Source organism: Odontesthes bonariensis, chromosome 18 (genome assembly GCF_027942865.1).
Source record: "Odontesthes bonariensis isolate fOdoBon6 chromosome 18, fOdoBon6.hap1, whole genome shotgun sequence".
Taxonomy (NCBI): domain Eukaryota; kingdom Metazoa; phylum Chordata; class Actinopteri; order Atheriniformes; family Atherinopsidae; genus Odontesthes; species Odontesthes bonariensis.
In genome coordinates this window covers 15,573,981-15,593,643 of record NC_134523.1, presented here as the reverse complement: position 1 = coordinate 15,593,643, position 19,663 = coordinate 15,573,981, and the positions used below count along the sequence as shown (strand labels likewise).

The following is a 19,663-nucleotide window of genomic DNA, read 5'->3' as shown; positions in this document are numbered from 1 at the left end:
CAGGCCCCACACTCCAATACTGCCAATTTCAGGGAACATTCTGTCTGTGCAGTTATTGAAGTTCCATCCATTCATTTTCTCTACCCACCTAATCCAATTCAGGTGGCGGGGGGGCTGGAGCCTATCCCGGCTGCCATTGGGCGAGAGGCAGGGTTCACCCTGGACAGGTCGCCAGTCTATCACAGCCACACAGAGACAAACGAGACAAACAACCGTGCACACTGACTTCTAGGGTCGATTTATAGACAACAGTTAACCTAACATACATGTTTTTGGACGGTGGGAAAACTGTCACCGTCTAATGTGGCCTCGATATGTTTTAAAAAACGTCAACTCAAGGAGGCTCGTTAAATCACTCACATATTTGAAGTTTAGAGACAGACGTTCTCAGCAAAAAGAACCTTAAAACTACAATATGTGGTAGAAGGTACAGTGAAGCTCACTTTTGACAGCAGAAATAATTCTGGCGAATGGACGATGGTGTCTGTGGAGGTCATCATGCAAAAAACACTTAAATGTCTGAACAAGCAAAACAATTTTTGCAAACCATCGCTCTGTATACTGAGAATCGTGGTGTTAAAACGTGTTATTGGGAACTTTGCTACTCAAAAAATACTTGGTCAGGCCTCCAGTTGTTGGCACAAGTTTGAGAACAAGGTGGTTTTGGCTAAAAACTGTCAAGAGAATTTTTTTTAAATGTCCAAGACATCGGTGTTGCATCACATCAAGAGATCACCCATCAGTACTTTAAAAAGTTTCATGCACACTATACTACTTGACCTCAGTTGTGTCAATGGATTTTTTGTGGACAGACAGTTTTTTATGCTTATTTTTTTTTTTTTCAGAACAGTAGAGTGGAAACCGGTGTTTGTCTGCTTTATAATTTGTTCCTCTATTACTTCTAAAAAATAAATAAATAAACAAACTTTAAGGCTGATGCCAAAAGAGTTTTCTTTGCCATTTATTCACTTCTATTCTTAAGAGACATAGATGTTAATTCAGATGTGAAACACAGTCAGTACAATAAGTGACAGTCAGCAAAGAGAGTGATATAGTTTATGACAGCCACCTAAAAACACATCACAAAACACATGCATGGAAAAACCCATGAACCACTTGTATTAGCATACAGCTTAAGGCTCGAAATCACTGTAACAAACATATGACGTTAACAAGTCTTTCAGGATATTTTCAGACCGGAGGGAAGAACAGCACAGTCGAATTTTCACTTAAAGCTCAGCTCCGGGTTTTATAACTTAATAAATAAAACATTTAGATTCAATTCACAATCTGACATAAACAGTTTGTTATTTTCGATTTTGGCATTTATGCTCTGTGTTAGGATTTGAAAAAACAAGACTAGTTTGGATTAAAACTAATATCAGGTGAAAAGTCGGTAAAGCTTATTCAGGTAGGGGGTTATGTTTTGGAAATATTAGGTGGAGTAAAAAACAGCCCTTAAGTATTTGCAGCTGTGAAGTGTTGCATCAGGGGAGATGAAAAAATAATAAACCAGAACTGAAAAACAATGAAAGTGGGGCATAAAAAAATCCAATATATGAAATGTTTAAAACATCTGAATCATGTTCAACATCTCTCATTAGTAAATAGTTGCACTACTGAAATAATGTGGCTTTTACTTTATATAAATTCATAATAATATCAAATAGAGTATATAAGTTTAGAAGCACTGAAGTCCAGAAATCACTCAGGAAACACTTCTGGCGTTTGTAATCTTTCTACAACTTTTTTCACTCAAACCTGGTAATGTGCTTCGATCATTTTTTAGGGCATGTGCCAGACAGAGAGCAGGGGAGGTGCTGGTGTAGGTGTTGCTCAAGTTGAGCATGTTTTTCAGAAAGAAAAGACAAAAAGATGATGAGAAAGTGTCTTAGCATGCCAACAGCCAGAGGCAGGAATTAAATCCTCATTAGGAGCTGGCTCCACTACCACTCGCTTGTTGAATCTGTGCTTTCGTGTGTTCATTTACGTGGCACGAGTACAACTACACAGTAGCATCAAAGGCATTGGTCAAAGGTTTCAGCCGGTGATTAGTAAACAAAAAACAGATTTACAAGATTTTTTTGATTTTTTTTTTCTAAATCAATTAAGCTTGTATGTAAGCACCATGGATGCAGAAAATAAAACCACTTTATAAGTAAAGCCAATGGTCACAGACACAAAATACTGCAGAAGGCCAGCAATGCACCACACAACAGGAAATGCTCCTCTTGCAATGTCCTTTGTTTATCATTTTGGTACAAAGATTAAAAGGAGCAGCAAGCTGCTGTAGATGTGAAGGCTGATACCACTCATATCAGTCCAAGCACAGCAAAGCATTTTGCCAGTAAGTAGTCCAGACAGTAACCTTCAACAAAAGTGCAATTAGTCATGTGTTTATCTTGGCGCTTTAGGTGTGTTGGTTGGGAGCTATCCAGCTACTATAAGTTCAGCATCGAGGTACTTCTATGTTTCAGACATTTTAAACTACTACTTTGACATTGGTTAACTGACCAGACACAGCATTTCATTTGCAAAAATGGGATGTTTAGGGATGCTTTGTCTACATCTGGTAGGCCAAAGTTAATCAATTCATTTTGGTTGATTCTGGAAGTATTAAAGTTAATGTCATTATTGTATTCTGTGTAACTGCCTAATTTGTGCAACATTATTACCAGATTATCCTGGTTGTTCTTCCTGCTGGCATAAGCAGACATATAATCCGCTGCTTTTCAAATCTACACATCCTTTGGGCATATGAGGAAACTACTCAAAATGAAATGGAAATCAGATTTATTCGTTTGTAACATTTTCAAACAAAACTATAAACTCTGGGTGCAAAACACTGGATTCTTGCCAGTATAGGAATGAAAGTCCTTCAAAACCTTCAGATTGCCGCTCATTGCGAAAGACAACAATTTTTACTGTTCCATTTACTCAATAATATTTAACAGACATTCATACTATCCAATAAATATTTAATATTTAAATTAACAGCCAATCATACTGTTTCTCCTACAATAAATAGCTGGACTGTTTAATGTTGATAATGAGGCGATGGAAGCACTAAGACCTTAAATAAACCAAGACTTTAAAAGAAGATAAACCACTAGCTTGTTTCTAAAGCTAATATTTTCTCTGGTCTAACGCACACATACATTCAGTGAATTCAATTACATTAGATAAATACGCTTAAGGAGTCCTAATTTGCTTTTGGGTCAGCTGACAAGATACCATCTTTTGATTTGTTGATTAGTAATAATAAGACATTTGATTTCAGTAATCAAAAAAAAAAAAAAAAGAGGCCACGAGGCTATAAATGTGTCTCTGACTGCCTGTCAGTGCATTACTGGAGTATTGCACACAGCAGACGGTTGATTTCAGTGCTGCAAAGCAACAAAAATACATTTTCAAAAAAAAAAAAAAAAAAAGGGCAGACTGCCCAGTGAGTTGTGCAAACATGTGACACATTTATATCTGATGACAGAGCATGGGGAGTGAGGAGAGTGTTGTGACTCCAGTGAAGTTGTGTTAACAGCAGCAGCAGCTTAGCTACATGCAAGTGAAAGCTGATAAATATTTCAGAGTGTAAGTCTACACACAGGACATGCATTGCCGTGTGGAGAATACCCCCCACTTCCTGTACAGCTGGGTGTACTTCAGGTGGAAGCAACCTCTATCATTAATATTCACTTTTCAAGTTATGAAACTCTGTGATTATGATGGATCCAACAATAACTACAGCATGTGCAACGCCATTTGGGAAGGCAACTTTTTCCTCATCAAAAACAAAAAAATTGTATTAAAAGAAAAAAAACTTGGTCAATCAGAATATCTAAACTAATAACTGTTTCTCCATCAAATTAAGCCTTAAAAATGATTTCAAACTATAAAACACTTGAAGGAAACGTGATGCAGAGAAATCTATGTACTCTAGCTCTGTTGACGGCAGTTCAGGGTGGATGTTGGCCCAAAACTGCTAAATATTTCAAGAATGTACATGTACTAGTGTCTTCCCTGTATTCATTCAGCAATGGTGGGCCATAACGGCTTTAAAAATGCTGTAGAAAATATTTTTCAAAAAAAAAAATCTAAAACAAAAATGTCAATACCTCAATTCAAGCAGCCGTGAAAGCACGGCTGCTTGAATTGCTTGCCAACAGTGTGTAATGATCAGGTTTCGGGGAGGTAACAGCTCCTTTTGTGTGTCAAGCTCTCGCATAAATGTAACTCGCTGACACCTGAAGTAAAGCAATTAATACAAGGCTCACAGGCAAAATCTCCCACCCCCGCTGACTGTCCTCCTTTACTCAAAACCAGAAGCTTTCAGCAGAAAACACCGGTCTTTAATAATTTGTATTCGTGTGTCATCGTGTTGGTTATGTGCACTCTTTGCTTTTAGATATGGCTGCTGATCCAACAAGCGCACTGAAACTGTCAACTGAAATGCACGACACAAGTGTGACATTCTGAAAACAAGTTATCAGCAAAAATAATCAGCTGACAAGAAAAAAAAGACACGTGTGAAAATGGGATGACAAAAGGAGCACATGAGAAGCAGCCGGAAAAAGCGAGATGTGTTCGTGTCTCAAATGCATGGACAGATTCTGAGATATCGGGCCTCTGGGCGATGACATGCCTAAACCCCTCACCTACTTCGTTAAAGAGACGTTAAAGAAACTTTTCTTTATGGTCCCTTTTACATTTCTTTTTGGTAATTTTGTGTCGCTCAGTAGCCCGTTTTTATCCACAGATTTTTATTTTTATTTTTTTTTACACTCATTGTGGTCTTTTGACTTGATTGACATGCTGTGATATTACCACACAGGCTCTTAGTACTTTGTTCAGTTGGTTGCACAAATCCTGAGGTTCACTAGTGTATAACATTTGTTCACTGTTGTAAAGCAGAAACAACCTGTTTGGCATTGAGACAGCTCCAGAATTCCACCACGATCTCTGCAGGTGAGAGGATCATCAAGTCTGTGTTTGTGTTTGTGTGGATGCATGCTGTTGATCCATCATGGCAGCAGATGATTGTTGTCATCGTGTTTTGCACATCAGAACAGCTGAAGTAACACTTCAGGTCCCCAGTCCATGGCAGTCTGAGCCACAGCGAACACAGCTGCCCCGAGCGTAGCCGACAGCCCCCACACGGCCATTTTCACCATCCTGTTCCCCGTCCCCCACAGCTGGCCTCGGTCCCCGGGCAAGGCGGCCTCCAGGCCAGTGTGTCGAGAGGCTATGAGCATAAAACAAGGGGAAGTGGTCAGACTGCGAGGAGCAAACATGCAGGGGCAAAAGGATTAATAATGCTCAACGCAGAAGCTGCATTTCATAATGGGATTGGAGGCAAAAAGGGAACTGAGGGGTGGTTAAACACCAGGAATGAAGGCAAGAAGGGCGCAACATATCAGTCCATTACTTTAAAGCACACAGTACAATCTAATGACCTCTGCACAACAAAAATCTGAATACCAACTTTAACTAGCGTCATAGGTTTGTTCCTAATAGGTATGCAACGTGAAAGCAATACACAATTATACAGACATCTCCACAGGCTACTGAGAGAAGGATCATGTGACACCCCGTTTCCAAATATAAATAATAAAATTGAGAATTAAAATTGTTTCTATTTTGAAAAACACACACACAGTCCCAACTTTTTTGGCACAAAAGAAATAGTTGTATTTTTCCACTTGTTTTATTTCTTTATATCATTATTTTTAAACCAGCCAGGAGATAATAAATACCAGACTCCTCTTTTGGGAAAAACAAATGAATTATAGCCTCCAAAACGACCATGAAAGCAAATGAGTTTGAAAACACTTTCAGCGATAAATGAATGTTGTAACCTTCATAGAAGTTTACTGAAGTGCTGCATTAAGGCTTGTTAGTTTTAGCATTTAGATGCAGCTCGTGAGTGCAATTCTTAAATCTGGAATTTCAGTTCATTTCATTGTGGTTTTACTGTCTAATTTAATATCCATGTTTAATGGCCGTAACAGCACGTGCATTACAAAGCTTGGCTATTTCTGTTATAACTGGGATGCATAATGACGGTCAGAGGTGTCAAAACTTTTAGCGAATGTGACAGAAATCGAACAAAGTAAGAGAAGCTCATGTACATGTGTGCAGTGCAGCTAAACACAGGCAGCGCTGAGAGCATACAGCAAAGCAACATGAAGATAAGTTTAGTTTTTGTTGGTCTTTTAACCAACATCTCTACATAAAAGTATCAAATTTCTTTCACCTGGAAATCTGTCATTTCAAACAATTCCTTAAAACTTTCTCATCTCAATTCTACCTTTGTTCTTTTTTCCCTCTTAGGAAAGATTATTCAATACGATTGATAAAAAGCATGGATATCCTCGCTGAGATGATGTATCGAGCCGCTTTAACAGCGGATGGCTCCGATTTACAATTTTTATCTAAGTTATTGAGCAGGCCGAAGGATTCGAAAAGGCTTTTATGAAATGTTATATACCTACAGTGTTATGAGGACGTGTGTTCTTGGTCTACAGAATTCAACAGCACAAAAAGAAGTAAAGACATTGTTTTTTTCTCTTTGTTGAAAATTAGTGGGAATAATATGCAGAGGGGGCATTATTTATTACAAAGTAATTAGGAATTCTCCCCTTTTGATTTGCATGCTTTAGATTTCCTTTAACAGAAATTCCAAATGCAGGATGCACAGTTAAATGACCTTATTTATCTTATTTTCTGTAGTCAGAGGCATACGGCTGTAAATCGTGCCTCAGTGAGGACACAGGATTGAACCACCTGCTGCACACAGAGGAGAAGCTGAACTGAACTTGTGACTCAGTGTCAGCATTGTGGGAAAAATGTGAATGCACTCATTTTTGTGAGCAGGCACATAAAGGAAGGTTAATAACTAAAATAATTTAACTCCAACTGTGAAATGCTGATCATAAATTGTTTCAGGAATGGGCCTCATGGCATAAAATTGTTTGCCACAGTGGAATCAGGGGGTTATATAAATCGATCTTTTCTAAGTCCAATATGCTTTTCATTATTTTCTAATTGCATTGGCCTGTGGGAATAATTCATCTCTTCGTTTTTTTTCTGCCATATTCAAATTTGCACTTGATTGGTCAGACGGGGGTGCTACAACATTTGTTTACTTGTTATAGATTGGCCCAAAGGGGGAGGTGTTTACTGTCGTCTCATTCAAGAATTACGTCTTTATTGTGAGCACCAAAAATGCCCGAAAGTGGAGGAACCGAAGCATTTTGGTTGGGAGTTTCACATTCAATATACATCTTTGTTTGCCAACCAAAAAACACTATGCAGCGAGAATGCACTTCTACCTCACTCATCTACATGTGTGTCTGCACTCTCTGTATGTGTGGAGTCAACCTTCAGAGAGTTTAATAAGATTATATTGACTATTTTTACCATGTCTGGAGGTGGTGGAGCCCTGGGCCCTGGTGAGGCGTTGGAGAACAGAGTCTGGCCTCTGGTGGAGAGTGGAAAGCTGAAACGCCTGGAAAGTGCTGATGGACAGGCTGGAGAAAAAAAGCAGAGGAAGAGGGGAATGGAAAGGGAGAGTTAGCGAGCGATGAAAAACAGTTAGCTCTGTGAACATCTGGAGCGACATGGGAAGATGGACTGATGGGTAAAGTGATGGATGAAGGCAGGTGAGGAAGAGAATGGGAGACAATTTGAGAGAAATGCTAGCTCAGTAGTTCCTGTGTACAGGAGGCTACTGTATGTGTGGGAAATGAATATCTTTCAGTGTGTCAGTCAAGGTCTTGTGCCACTTCCTGTTGTAAACAATGACAGTAAGCTGCACTGAAGGACGCTGACAGACAGAAAGAAACTGATAGCTGTGGATACACAGTGGGAGTGTGTGCTCATTTCTCTGAGGTTTCCCCAACAATAATGATTAAAAAAAAAAAAAAAGGAAAGTGGGAGCAGGATCACTAAATGAACTGTTTTGGGAGCACCTTTTGATGACGGTCAGGAAATGTTTTTAGAGCGCCCCCCTTTGGTCCTTCCAGGAATTACACCACCATTCCCAGCTCAAAAACAGTTTCTTGTGGTAACCTTGAGTCGTGTTTAAATTATTTCACTAAACAAAGCAGAAATCAACTTTAATCAACAATTTCTCATGCAGAAATACTTAAAATCATTAATTTTCTAGCATCTCAAAAAAAGAAGTTGTGCAAGCTCTCTTTTGTATGCGATCAGAAATTTAATATCTTAAGATTTTAGATTGAATAAGTAAAAGGCCTCACCTTGTGGTAAGGAAAGGTACCTTGGGCTTTTAAATTTAATGTCAGACCCTGAGCTTACATTGGTAGTTTCATGTGAATGAGAATGCAACATAATGTTTGAGCATGAGATTTTTTACAACAAAAGGAAAGCACATGAAATCTCATTAAGTCCCTTTAAAAATACTTCATGATAAAGGACAAAAGTAGACTCAAACATATATTTATTTGAGGCTGTGGCCTGAAACAAAGCACTGTTCTTTGCAGCATTTGGATGTAGATACAAAAATCTTTGTAATTAACCCTATTGAGCAAAAACACCATGACTGGCAACGGTAAAAAAAGCAGCAATACAATAACATGGGGCAATCATGCTTTGCAATGTACAAGTGCTTGTCTTTAAAACTGACAGAATGAAGTTGTTATTCCAAGTGTCAGGCAGCAATAAAGCAAAGATTTTTTTACCAAAGTGTTACTGTGGGAAATAACCCGCTCTGAAATCGCATGGGAGGGGAGTTGATGCAGGACAAAAACAGCCTACATGAGAGTGAAAGGCAGCTCCCCTGAGAAGAGTGGACAGTACACAGTTGGATTAAAAAATGTGCCTCTCTAATAGCAGTGTAGCAGTGGTTTGTGCTTTTTCAAACTGTCGAAAGAAACAGCACAGATTTCACAGACTACCATTGGAGCATGCTCAGGTTGCAGCTAGTTGTAAATACTCTTTGCTTCGCAGACCATCATCTTCATAATAAACACCAATCTTGATGCCTACTACAACTCAAACTGCAGAAGAATCCTTATGTGGGGTTTTTTCTGAAATTAAATGCTGTAACAGTGGAGGGACCTGATGAAAACGCTAGAGCTCACCCTGCTAAATATTTTCTTTCTAAAAATTTCTGGAGGCTTTTCTTTGTTTTACTGCAACTAAAATAAAATTTGTATGCCTTGTTCAAATATGGGAACAATTGCAAACATCTTTATGTAAAAAAAATGCTTTATACCAATAAGTTGCTGGTTGAAAAATCCCTGAATTTTCTTTTAAGCAGTATAACCACATCAGCCATTTTTTAATTTTAACCGTTCCCTCACCTCTTGCGAGACTGTAGCGCTGCCCGTTTAGCAAGCAATGATGGAGGGTACTGGTCAAACAGCTCCTGGGCCTGGCCAATCAGAAGTTCATAGGGTAGATCCTCGGGTATGCGGGAGAGGAGGTGGTGCACCATGGCCATGTCACACTCTGTCTTCTTCACCTCCTTTTCTCTGTGCAAGACAATCTGAGGGGGAGAGGAAGGAGGATTTAAGAGTTTTTGATTTAAATTAGATTCCACATTTTGTGCTGCTTCTGGTGCTACAAATATGGCACAGCAGTGAAACAGGCAGATGTAAAGTTATAGCTCCGTGCTGGGCCCTGAACTCAGCCTTGAAGGAAACATGCCCACATTTTACTTTGTTGTTTCACACACTTCAAACAGAGCCCTCCCTCTGCACAGCCCCTAAACACACACACAAACACACACACAATATACTAAACCATCTTCAGCCACAAACAAGAAAAATGTGCACAGTTATACCTACTGTTAAACATGCACAAAGTCTATAGTTAAAAAAGCCTCTTCAAACATAAATAGATCAGTGAAGAACAAAAAGATGCATGTATAAAACCAAATTAAATTATCTCCACAAACACATTCATGTTTATAATAATGAGAATAAAGCAGGGCTTAGTCTAAATGTTTGTGTTCTTCTCACAAAATCCCCCATACCCATCAGCTCTCCTTCAACTTCTATCCTCCATCTGTCCCTCCTTTTCTCTGTACTCCTCTTTCTCATCTGTTCTTTAGGAGGCATCTAATTAACCAGCCTGGTGACTTCACAGTACTCTGCCTCATTGTGAATAGGAGTGTGCGTGTGTGGCAAGAGGAATTCGTGTGTCTTGGATTAATGAGAAAACTATCCCACTGACTCTTCTGTTTACCGTAGCAGCGAGGTAGATGGGCATCAGTGGATGTGACGCCAGGAAGAAGTCGTACAGTCTCAGGGTGTGTTTGAAGTCCGACAGGACATGGCCGTACCATGTGATGAGCCAGGAAAGTGCAAAGATGGTTCCAACTTCCGCTCTAAAGAGAAAAGGCAAAAATACAAAGAGATGTAAACAAAAACAATCCGCAAATGCTGAAGGAAACACTTATTTTTCATTTCTGTATTTTAATCTCACAGTTCATTTCCCCCTTCTTAAAACTAATGACATGAATTAAAAAAATCTTTATCCATCCCAAAGGGTAATTATATGACATTAATATTTATAGTATACATACAAGCTTTTTCTTTAATTTGGATTATTTTAACTGTCTTTTGTGCACCTTAAATTGTGATGCTGTTGAAAGGTGTTAAACTTCAACCAGTAAAGCCTCCCCCTTTGTGAGTGTGTTTTAGCCAAGATAGACAGTGTAAACATAATTTGAAGCCTACAACCATTTAACAGCAATATACATCGATCAGCCATAATATTAAAACCGATGATGAGTAAAATGAGTAAGTCCACTAATGCTGAAAGAAGCCCTGTGCCACCTAAATGAACTAAAAAAAACAAACTTGCCTGTAACAAAACGGATGAAAACCAACAGCTGATTGGAAAAATGAAGATGTCAAAATGAATAACTAATAGCATGCTTGAAAAAGAACTAAATAAAAATATGCACGGTCTAAAAAAAATACCACAAGATTCCTATTATTTTATTTTTTTACATTTGGGCAAAAAGGAAGTCGAAAGAACCAGAGAAAGGAATAAGTGCACGTTAGCATGCGACATCAGAGGCAGAGGTTAAAAAATCTCACAGTATCCGATAGCCTGTTATCGAGTACATCTACACTGTGCCATGGCTGCAGTGGATCTGAGTAAAAAAATGTGTCACTCCAACTGTTTATTTTAAGGTGCTTGACATCTAACATTTTGGCGCCTTTCCATGAGCATCTGTTGACACTTAGGACATGCATTTAGTTGCAAAACCAAACACCCGAGCGCTGCTTCAGGCACAAATGTGGATTTAACCCAAATGCAAAAGGAAGTCTCAATACCTCGTTTCAGATTTGGTGCAAAAAGCTGGCAGTCAAAGATGCCAATACTTCTATCTAAGAAGAAACAAAAACCATCAACAGATCCACCAATCTACTAAGTCATCAACCTCAAAGAGAGAGCTGTAGCTGTTGTTCCAGGTTATTATCCATAGCCATCAAATTATGAATTTTCTATTCACAAAGCTTGAGTGGCAAACATAATCTTTTGTGTACATATTCCAGTGCTCACTAAATAGAAATTGCTGTTCTATGTAAGGTGTATGTCTATTATAAGATAACAGTGGTATAAAATAAACAGGGGGGGGATGACAGTTTTACTTGCAAATAAATGAATAACAGTGTGACTATTATCAAATATTTAATGTTCAGGACCATCTTAGTGGCATGTTTTTGCTCAATTCTGAAGTAGATTAGAAACTGAGAGGGTGTTGATGAATATTGCATTGGAAGGAAGAGAAATGACTGCTAGAAGGAGGCAGTGACAGATGAAATAAAGTCACTGGGAATGATGAACAGAGGGGCAACAAGCATGTGTGATGAGAGGGGCAGGAAATTTAGATGAAGTAAGTGATAATGCAACAAGAAAGAAAGGGAAGCAGGAGGAGGAGAGAATAAAAAGGTAGAAAGGAAGTGAGAACTAAAAGCAGCAATCCAAATGCTGAAGCAGGATGTTATTTTATCCTGCTGTCGTTCTCCAAGTGCAATGTCTTGTTTCAGCTGCTCCGTATGTTTTTATTTGAAGAGACAGGTTTTGCAAATATGCGAGATGTCAACAGAGTATCAATAATGAACAGGCAACAAGGGACAAATGTACTGTAGATGCACACAGGCATAAATATTAAAATACTTCAAAGTTCAATGTATTGACTTTTAAACATTCCCAGACCCAGTCTTCACTGAAAATATGGTTAACCTGCAGTAGCTGGTTTCATCTAAACAAGCATTATTTGTTGTTTAAATAAACTTTTTTCAGCTGATTTTCCAACAGGACCTCAGACATTTGGTAAATAACATAATATGCAGTCCTGATGGGAAAGTCAAGCCTCCACAACAGCTGTAGAACAATAAGATGCTGCAACTTCACAGTGAGAACACTATAGATGCATTTGTAGTAATATTTCAACACAATCCTGGACCCTTCCTCCGGCTGTAAAGCTTATTATAGAAAATCAGCACTGTGGTGCCCTCTAGTGGCCTTCACATCTAATCAAAACGACCCAAGAGATTTTCTCTGTCTATGAGTTTCGACCTGATCATGAAGTCATGTAGTTCCATATCGACCTGTTCCAGTATCGGCATGAGATAGTTTAAAATGTGCTTGGTGCTGTCCATGGTAGGGTCCATGAAGTCCCTACACAGGGAGAAGACGGACAGATGTTAGATATATTAACCAAAGGCATTTTTTGTTAAATAGACACTCCAACCTAAAATTCTTTGGTTCAGCAGGAAAAACACACAACCTGATGTGATAACTGGACAGTATGTCCAGCATTGCGATGGCCATCCGCTCCCCAACCACCAGCAGCAGAGTGACAGCCACATCGTGGTAGCCTTGGTAGTAGTGGAGCTGAGAGTTGCTTTTCAACACCTGCAGTATGATATCAATTAGCTGCTCCTGAAGCACTGCCCTCTCTGCAGCTGGCATCCCTGTGAGACGGCAACGAAATAATACATTCATAACATGCAAACTATAAGAGGTTTAGCATAACATATTTGATTCTAGCCCCCATTTTCAGGCTTTTAAACACACCCCCAACTGCGCTGTTTGGTTCATTTACAAAGGATATGTGCATAAAATACAGATCTAAAATTTCCTCGGGTGTAACTTCAACAGACCACGTGTTTGTATATACACATCGTGTTTGAACATTTATCACACCTTTTAAAAGAGAAATAATGTTTTGAGTTCAGCTTCTGTTCAAAGGTTCTTTTCAAGCAGGCTTTCCACTGGTTGAAAAAAAAAAAATGAACCCAGTCATGACTATAGTCTGAGTTTGAATTAAACCAGCCTCTGAGATGATTTTTGGCTCACAACACATGAAGCTTTAACTCTTTTAACACTTCATTATCTATCTAGCAGATAACTCACCATGCTGTTGGAAGTACAGGGGTGGAGATTGATAAATGGCACACTCACAGCAGAGATAACACACACACAAATATATATATATATTTATATATATATTTTTATACAAACGGTCAAAAGTTTTAGAACACCCCAATTTCTCTAGTTTTTTATTGAAAATTATTACTTTAATGTCTCATTGCACTCTGAAATGAAATAAAAGCATAATACAAATAAGCATTTGGAGCTAAAAAAAAAAAAAAAAAAAAAAAAAAGAAATCATGGAATCAATTTATGGAGCAAAATGTATTTTGCCACCTTTGGCTGATATAACAGCTGAACACACTCGTGGCATTCTTTATACATTAGAAATAAAATATTCTTCATAAAGTTCTTCCCAACTCTGTTGCAGAAGTTCCCATAAATGTGTGGCACTTGTAGGTTGCTTTGCTTTCTCTCTTCTGCCCAGTTCATCCCAAATCAGCTCGATGGGGTTTAAGTCTGGAGACTGTGCTGGCCACCCCATGTTTTCAAGTTTAGCATCTTGTTCTTTTTTCCTGAGGTAGTTCTGGCATAGCTTGGACTTGTGTTTTGGTTCATTATCTTGCTATCGGATGAACCCGTGACCCACTAGATGCATACCAGAGGGTATTGCAGTGTGCTGCAGAATGCTGTGATAGCCGTTTTGGTTCAGGGTGCCTCTCACTCTCTCACCGACCCTGGATCCAGCAAAACAGCCCCAGACCATCACACTTCCTCCTCCATGTTCGACAGTTGATGACACACTGTGGGATCATCCTTTTGCCTACTCGACGGCGTACAAAGATCCTGCGTGATGAACCGAAGATTTCAAATTTTGATTCATCAGTCCATAATACCTTCTTCCAGTCCTCAGTAGTCCAATGGCGGAGCTTCATGACCCAGGCCTCTTTGTCTTATTCTGACATCTGAGCAATGGCTTTCTTCTTGCAACTCATCCTGTCAAACCTGCAGCTCGAAGTCTTCTCCTCACAGTTGAAACTGAGACTTGCTTACCACGACCTCTATTAGGCTGTGCTTGAAGCTGTTGTCCTGTGAGCCGCCTATCACGCAAACTGTTAACTCTCAGGAACTTGTCCTCTGATTCAGTTGTGGCTTTGGGTCTTCCAGACCTCTTCCTGTCAGAGTTTCCGCCAGTTTCTGAGGGCCTTTTGATGGTGAAGGAGACTGTACTCACTGACACCTTGACTTTCTTTGTAATTTCTCTGTAGGAAAGACCTACATTTTTAAGTCTTATTATGGTCTGTCTCTCTTCCATTGTTAATTGCCTTCTTCTCGACATTTTTGTAGCAAAACACTACTTTCTGCAGTACAATACTGTTGAACTGATGCTAACGAGGGTATGGTATCACAGTGTGTTCCAACACTACTTCTATGTAGACGGGGTACTCAAGTAATGTAGGAACACCTGTAGGAATTAGTAGCACCAGCTTTAAAGGCTTGATCAACCTTGATTGTCAAAATTGTTAACCCATTTCGTTCTCTGAAAATAATTAATTCTGAAATTTACATTATTTGTCAGATTTGGGTAACCTAACCTTTTGTTTTAATCTCTGGCACTTCACCACTTACCTTTGTACAATTTCAAGCTATTCATTGGAACGACTTGCATTGCAATAAATAAATGGGAAAATTGGGGTGTTCTAAAACTTTTGACCGGTAGTGTATATATATACACATATAAAGCCACCTTTAGGGAACCGCTTCATGGACCTCCTGACATCCAGGACTACTTGGTTATAATCCTTGTGGTTTTCTCTCACATCTCGACCTGCAGCAGGAAAGACAATGCTGCCTTTATTACCACAGTTACCATATTGCTTACACTAGCCACACACTGCATTATGTAGTAGCTGTTGAAAAGTAAATATTACCAATTGCTTCACTACATTCGTTATTAAGGTATACAAACCAGGTTTGTGTGGTAGATCATACACATTTATGTTCAGTAATTTGGGCCACACTTTTCTCCTCAGTTCATCAGTGAGCAGACCCCCTTTAGTGGCTGCAGCTCTCCTCAGGGTCTCGATGTCCACTGGATCTCTGTTGATCCAAAAGTAACAATTGCATCATGTTCAGAATGATGCACGACAAAAAAAATTCAGCATCCACTCCAAAAAACATACACCTGTCCTCAAATCCCACCTTACATTTCATAAATGGACCACACAGTTTACAGTGTACACACAAGCATCTTCTCAACACAGTTTTAAATGGTTTAAAGAACAGTCCCACCATACAGAGAGCTAAACTACAATAATCTGTTAATCATTTATTTGCCTTATATCTGTCAACCATGATGCACAATGTATGATGGCAGCATGACCTCCAAATGTCTTAGCTGAGAAGACAAAAAAAATATTGTTTTGTTGTTGTGCAAAGCTTCTCATGCAGTCTCAGCTGCTTCCTTACTAAGGATATCATGAGTGGTGTCAAGCTTCTCCTCTGGACCCATGTGACTTAGTCACCAAGTGGGAAATTCTTTTAGCATATAGTGACGAAAGTCACCGTCTGCAGATAAATGCATACCATCTAATTGTGGAGCAAGAGATTGACCAAAAGGTGTAAGAGGGATTCCCATTAGATATGACAGACTCTGTGGCCTTCAGCTGTAGGAGACACTTTATAAAAATGGAAATGAAAAATACTCATGACTCTAACAAAGGTGGACATTTCCAGGAAGATTTTCTACCAGTACCAACTTTATCCACCAGTACTTTAAGTACTCATCACCAGGCATCACCACTTTTATTCAAGTTTATCCTGTGTCTGACAAGGAATTTAACTAATTGAGCACTGAGACACCAGCTGGTAGGCAGGATGGGTCTGAGATATAAGGCAGGTTACCAAGACGCTTTATGTCTCCTCTCCAAACACCTGCAATGTCTGGGCTTTGACAAGAGCAACTGCCACCAGTGCTGTAGCATTGGACTTATAAGACAATCTTGAGGAATCTTACTCCCCAGACCAAAGAGCTGGGAAACTAATTTGTTTGTCTGAGGATATAGTTTATCCCAAGCTTTAAAAGATGGCTGTCTGAATCCAAATTTTCCCATAACAGCCACTAAATACTTCTACTTGACTCTATCAAAAGCCTTTTCAGGGCCAATTGACATAATACAAATATGGGAGTAGTTTTGGAGGCGGCATTAAAATGATCAAAAAGCCACCTGATGATGAAAAAGCAGCAACCAGTTTCAATAAAGCTGCTCTGGTCAGGATCAATTACGAGAGGGAGAACTTGTTCCAGCCCATGTGCCAGACGCTATAACGGTTTTTAATGTCAAAGTATAATTAGCTATATAAGAGTTCAAGTGAAAATGTCCTGTGAATGAAGAATATCAAGCACTATGTGTAGCAAGATCACTTTCACCTGATCAAAGCCTGATGGATGTCAGCCAGCTTCTGTTTCCTCCCACAGTCTGGTTCTGTGAAAAAAAAACGACAGATTAAAAGATGAGAGAGGGAAGCAGCAGGGATGGATTAGAAATAAATGTTTGAGGAATAAAAGAAAGAGTCACAGGAGGGTGAACAGAAAGGGGATATTAGGACACAGAGGGAAACCTGTAAAAGGTAAAAAGAAATGGATGGAGGTGGAACAGACAGATAAAAATGTCTGGGGAGAGATGGATGGAGCAGAAAGACATCAAGGAAGGAGAGATCACTTTGTGGTTATAAATAGAGGGAGTAATACTATGCTTTAAACCATTATACAGATACAAAACATGTGAGGTTTCAGAGGGGCGGACAGATTATTTTGTACTGTGTCAAATATCCCTGTAATCAAACATTTTATGTATGACTTTTGCAGGAAGTCAACAAATATGCCCTTTGTTATTTTATTCTATTGGTCATCAGACAAACATTATGTTTCAGGATTTTTCACGATAGAAAGACATTTCTTTTCTACCAATCATTAAACACATCAGGATGAGTGACAAATAGGGTTTGTCAAGTTGAGCATATCAAAAATCTCCTGTTTTAAAAGCACGCTGTTGTTGGTTTTCCATTGTCTAAACGCTGTGAGCATAATTTTATTTTTGCAAAAGGTTGAATGTGCCCAAAAAAATGCCAAATGATGCAAGCAGAAAAGAATGAGAAGAAAAACTCATCAGAATAATTAACTTTTTTTGCATTTCTGAGCAACATGTCACACTGAAACACAAGATTACATATTATCCAACATAATTTTACTGCATATTAAGACATTTTCTCAAAAAAAATGCCAATTGACTTAAACCAGTCACACCATGTGACAATGTTGCCTCAACAAATGATGACAACAAACCATTATTCTGAACTCGTTCTAACTGGATTTTAGTTAAGAAATTATATGACTACAATGAATGAGAATGAAAGCACGTGTTCAAAAAGTGTGTTTGTGTGTGTGTGTAAAGTGTAGGGTGGAAAAGACTGCGCGTACTTAGAAATGTCTCCAGTGAGTAAGAACTAGCAAAATAAAACTATTCAGCCTTCACATTTCCACATGACTGACTTGAGTTTCTCCAAGTCACAGTAAAATGTGCTTGAGAGCACGCTAATATGAAGAGTTACTGCATGTAAGTTGATGGGGAGTGTTTTTAAAGCAATTTTAATTATGTGGCACAAAGTTTTGACAGTTATACCACATTCAAATTTCTGCTACAGCATGTATGTTCTTTCAAAATTAATTAATCTCAGGAATTTAACACTAGATCTTTTTGAAAAAAAAAAAAAGTATGTATGGTAATCCTATATAAATTCAACAATGTAATCAAATGAATCAGAGACTGATAAAGAAGTTTGATTTATATGTTTGGGGTGCTTGAATGACTTGAGTAGTTAAACAGAGTGTTGAATGGAGTTATAAGACTTGACTATGACTAAAATAACCATTTCCGTCTTTCCTCTGCCTGGCTGACAGCTGTAATTTTCTACGCTGTCCGAGTTTACCGAGCGTCCTATCTGGCTGACAGACTGCCACGCAAGCAGCATTTGGAGTTCACTCTGACAAAACCTTGTAGACAAAACGACATTGGGTGGCAAGGTACGGGTTCGGTGTACTGAAGACAACCCGAGATTCATGTCTAGACTGTCACCTGGCCGCAGAAATGTTATTACATAAAATTGGATGTTGCTGGAGTCTGAGGCCATTACAGTTTCCGTTTATACAGATACTATGAATATATAAATAAATTAGCTAAATTTAAGTTGTAACAAAAGAAGAAAGCTTTGTGGGCTGAATCTAATTGTCTTTATTTAAACACTAACGTTAGCTACCTGTGCTTCACTTACCTCTTGTGACAAATCCATTCTCATTCACCTCAACTCCTCCATTTTGTTTCTTCTTCTTATATTTTCTCATCCCTTTTAATAGGCTAAAGAACGGCAATGTTTGTACAGTCCCATACGAAATTAAAGGAATAAAAAGTGATTCTAGACAGGTAAAAAGGTGCTGATATTATCTGTAACGACTGAGCTTCAGTCAACAGCTGTCGCTGAGTGAATCAACCTAGCAAAGCTCGTTACTACGCTTCGATTGGAGAGAAATAACACGTGACCTACTAGTACGTACACTATTGGTCCAACACTGACAAGCATCGCAACCTTACTTGATTGTAGTTTTGTAGTCCTGATATGCGACTAGTGGTGGCGATGTTGGTTTCACAAAAACACTGAGATCACTAAAAGTGGCTCAACGACTAATTCTAATAGTTTAAACCGTTTTAAACTATTTCTTACAGATATAAATAAATATAATTTAGGGTATAATAGGGTATAATTTCTGTAAAGTAATTCATAATTAGAATTACATCAATGACAGAAATAACACTGTTTTGGAAGAAAATCACACGCAGAGCAATCTTAAATTCAATGAGTGCTATTGATCAGTTTGTTCAATCTGGATCGAATTAACGCATACTTAAAGTATTCTGATGACAAATTAACAGATGGATTAATACTGTAAGTAAGTAATAAAACAAATCAATTATCACAATAACAAATTATTATTAGCTGTTGGTGTGTATACATGCATGTAAAATATCTCAGATATACATATTTTCTCCAAATTATGACTCCTTTTCAATAACGCAGTGCTTGTACAGTCTCCAGAACCAACGGTTTTAAATAAAATAAGGACATGGTTTCCAGCTCAGGCACATAAAGTCATCAGGAAGTTTGATCAATTTTTTCTTGAAATAAAAAGGCAATACATTTTTCACACAAGTCATGATGATGTTATTCTATTCTAAGTTTTTCTATTGTTTAT

General features: G+C 38.5%; 1 protein-coding gene across 1 annotated transcript; it reads right to left on the bottom strand.

The window, feature by feature from the left end:
• Positions 1-945: 945 nt before the first annotated feature.
• Positions 946-18,910, bottom strand: LOC142367707 (TBC1 domain family member 20). Its single transcript, XM_075449726.1, has 10 exons — positions 18,688-18,910; positions 16,787-16,841; positions 15,326-15,456; positions 15,104-15,184; positions 12,770-12,956; positions 12,559-12,660; positions 10,210-10,351; positions 9,324-9,508; positions 7,417-7,526; positions 946-5,239 (listed from the first exon to the last, which is right to left on the bottom strand). Exons 1-10 carry the CDS (start codon positions 18,755-18,757, stop codon positions 5,058-5,060), a joined length of 1,245 nt encoding a protein of 414 aa, XP_075305841.1. The 5' UTR covers positions 18,758-18,910; the 3' UTR covers positions 946-5,057.
• Positions 18,911-19,663: the final 753 nt, after the last annotated feature.

Coding starts and splice junctions, on each gene's coding strand:
- LOC142367707 (XM_075449726.1), bottom strand. CDS start 18,757: ATGAGAAAATATAAGAAGAAGAAACAAAATGGAGGAGTTGAGGTGAAT. Junction 12,957..15,103: donor CATGAAGCGGTTCCCTAAAG/GTGGCTTTATAT, acceptor GCCGTCTCACAG/GGATGCCAGCTGCAGAGAGG. Junction 10,352..12,558: donor CTACATGACTTCATGATCAG/GTCGAAACTCAT, acceptor TTTTCTCTTTAG/AGCGGAAGTTGGAACCATCT.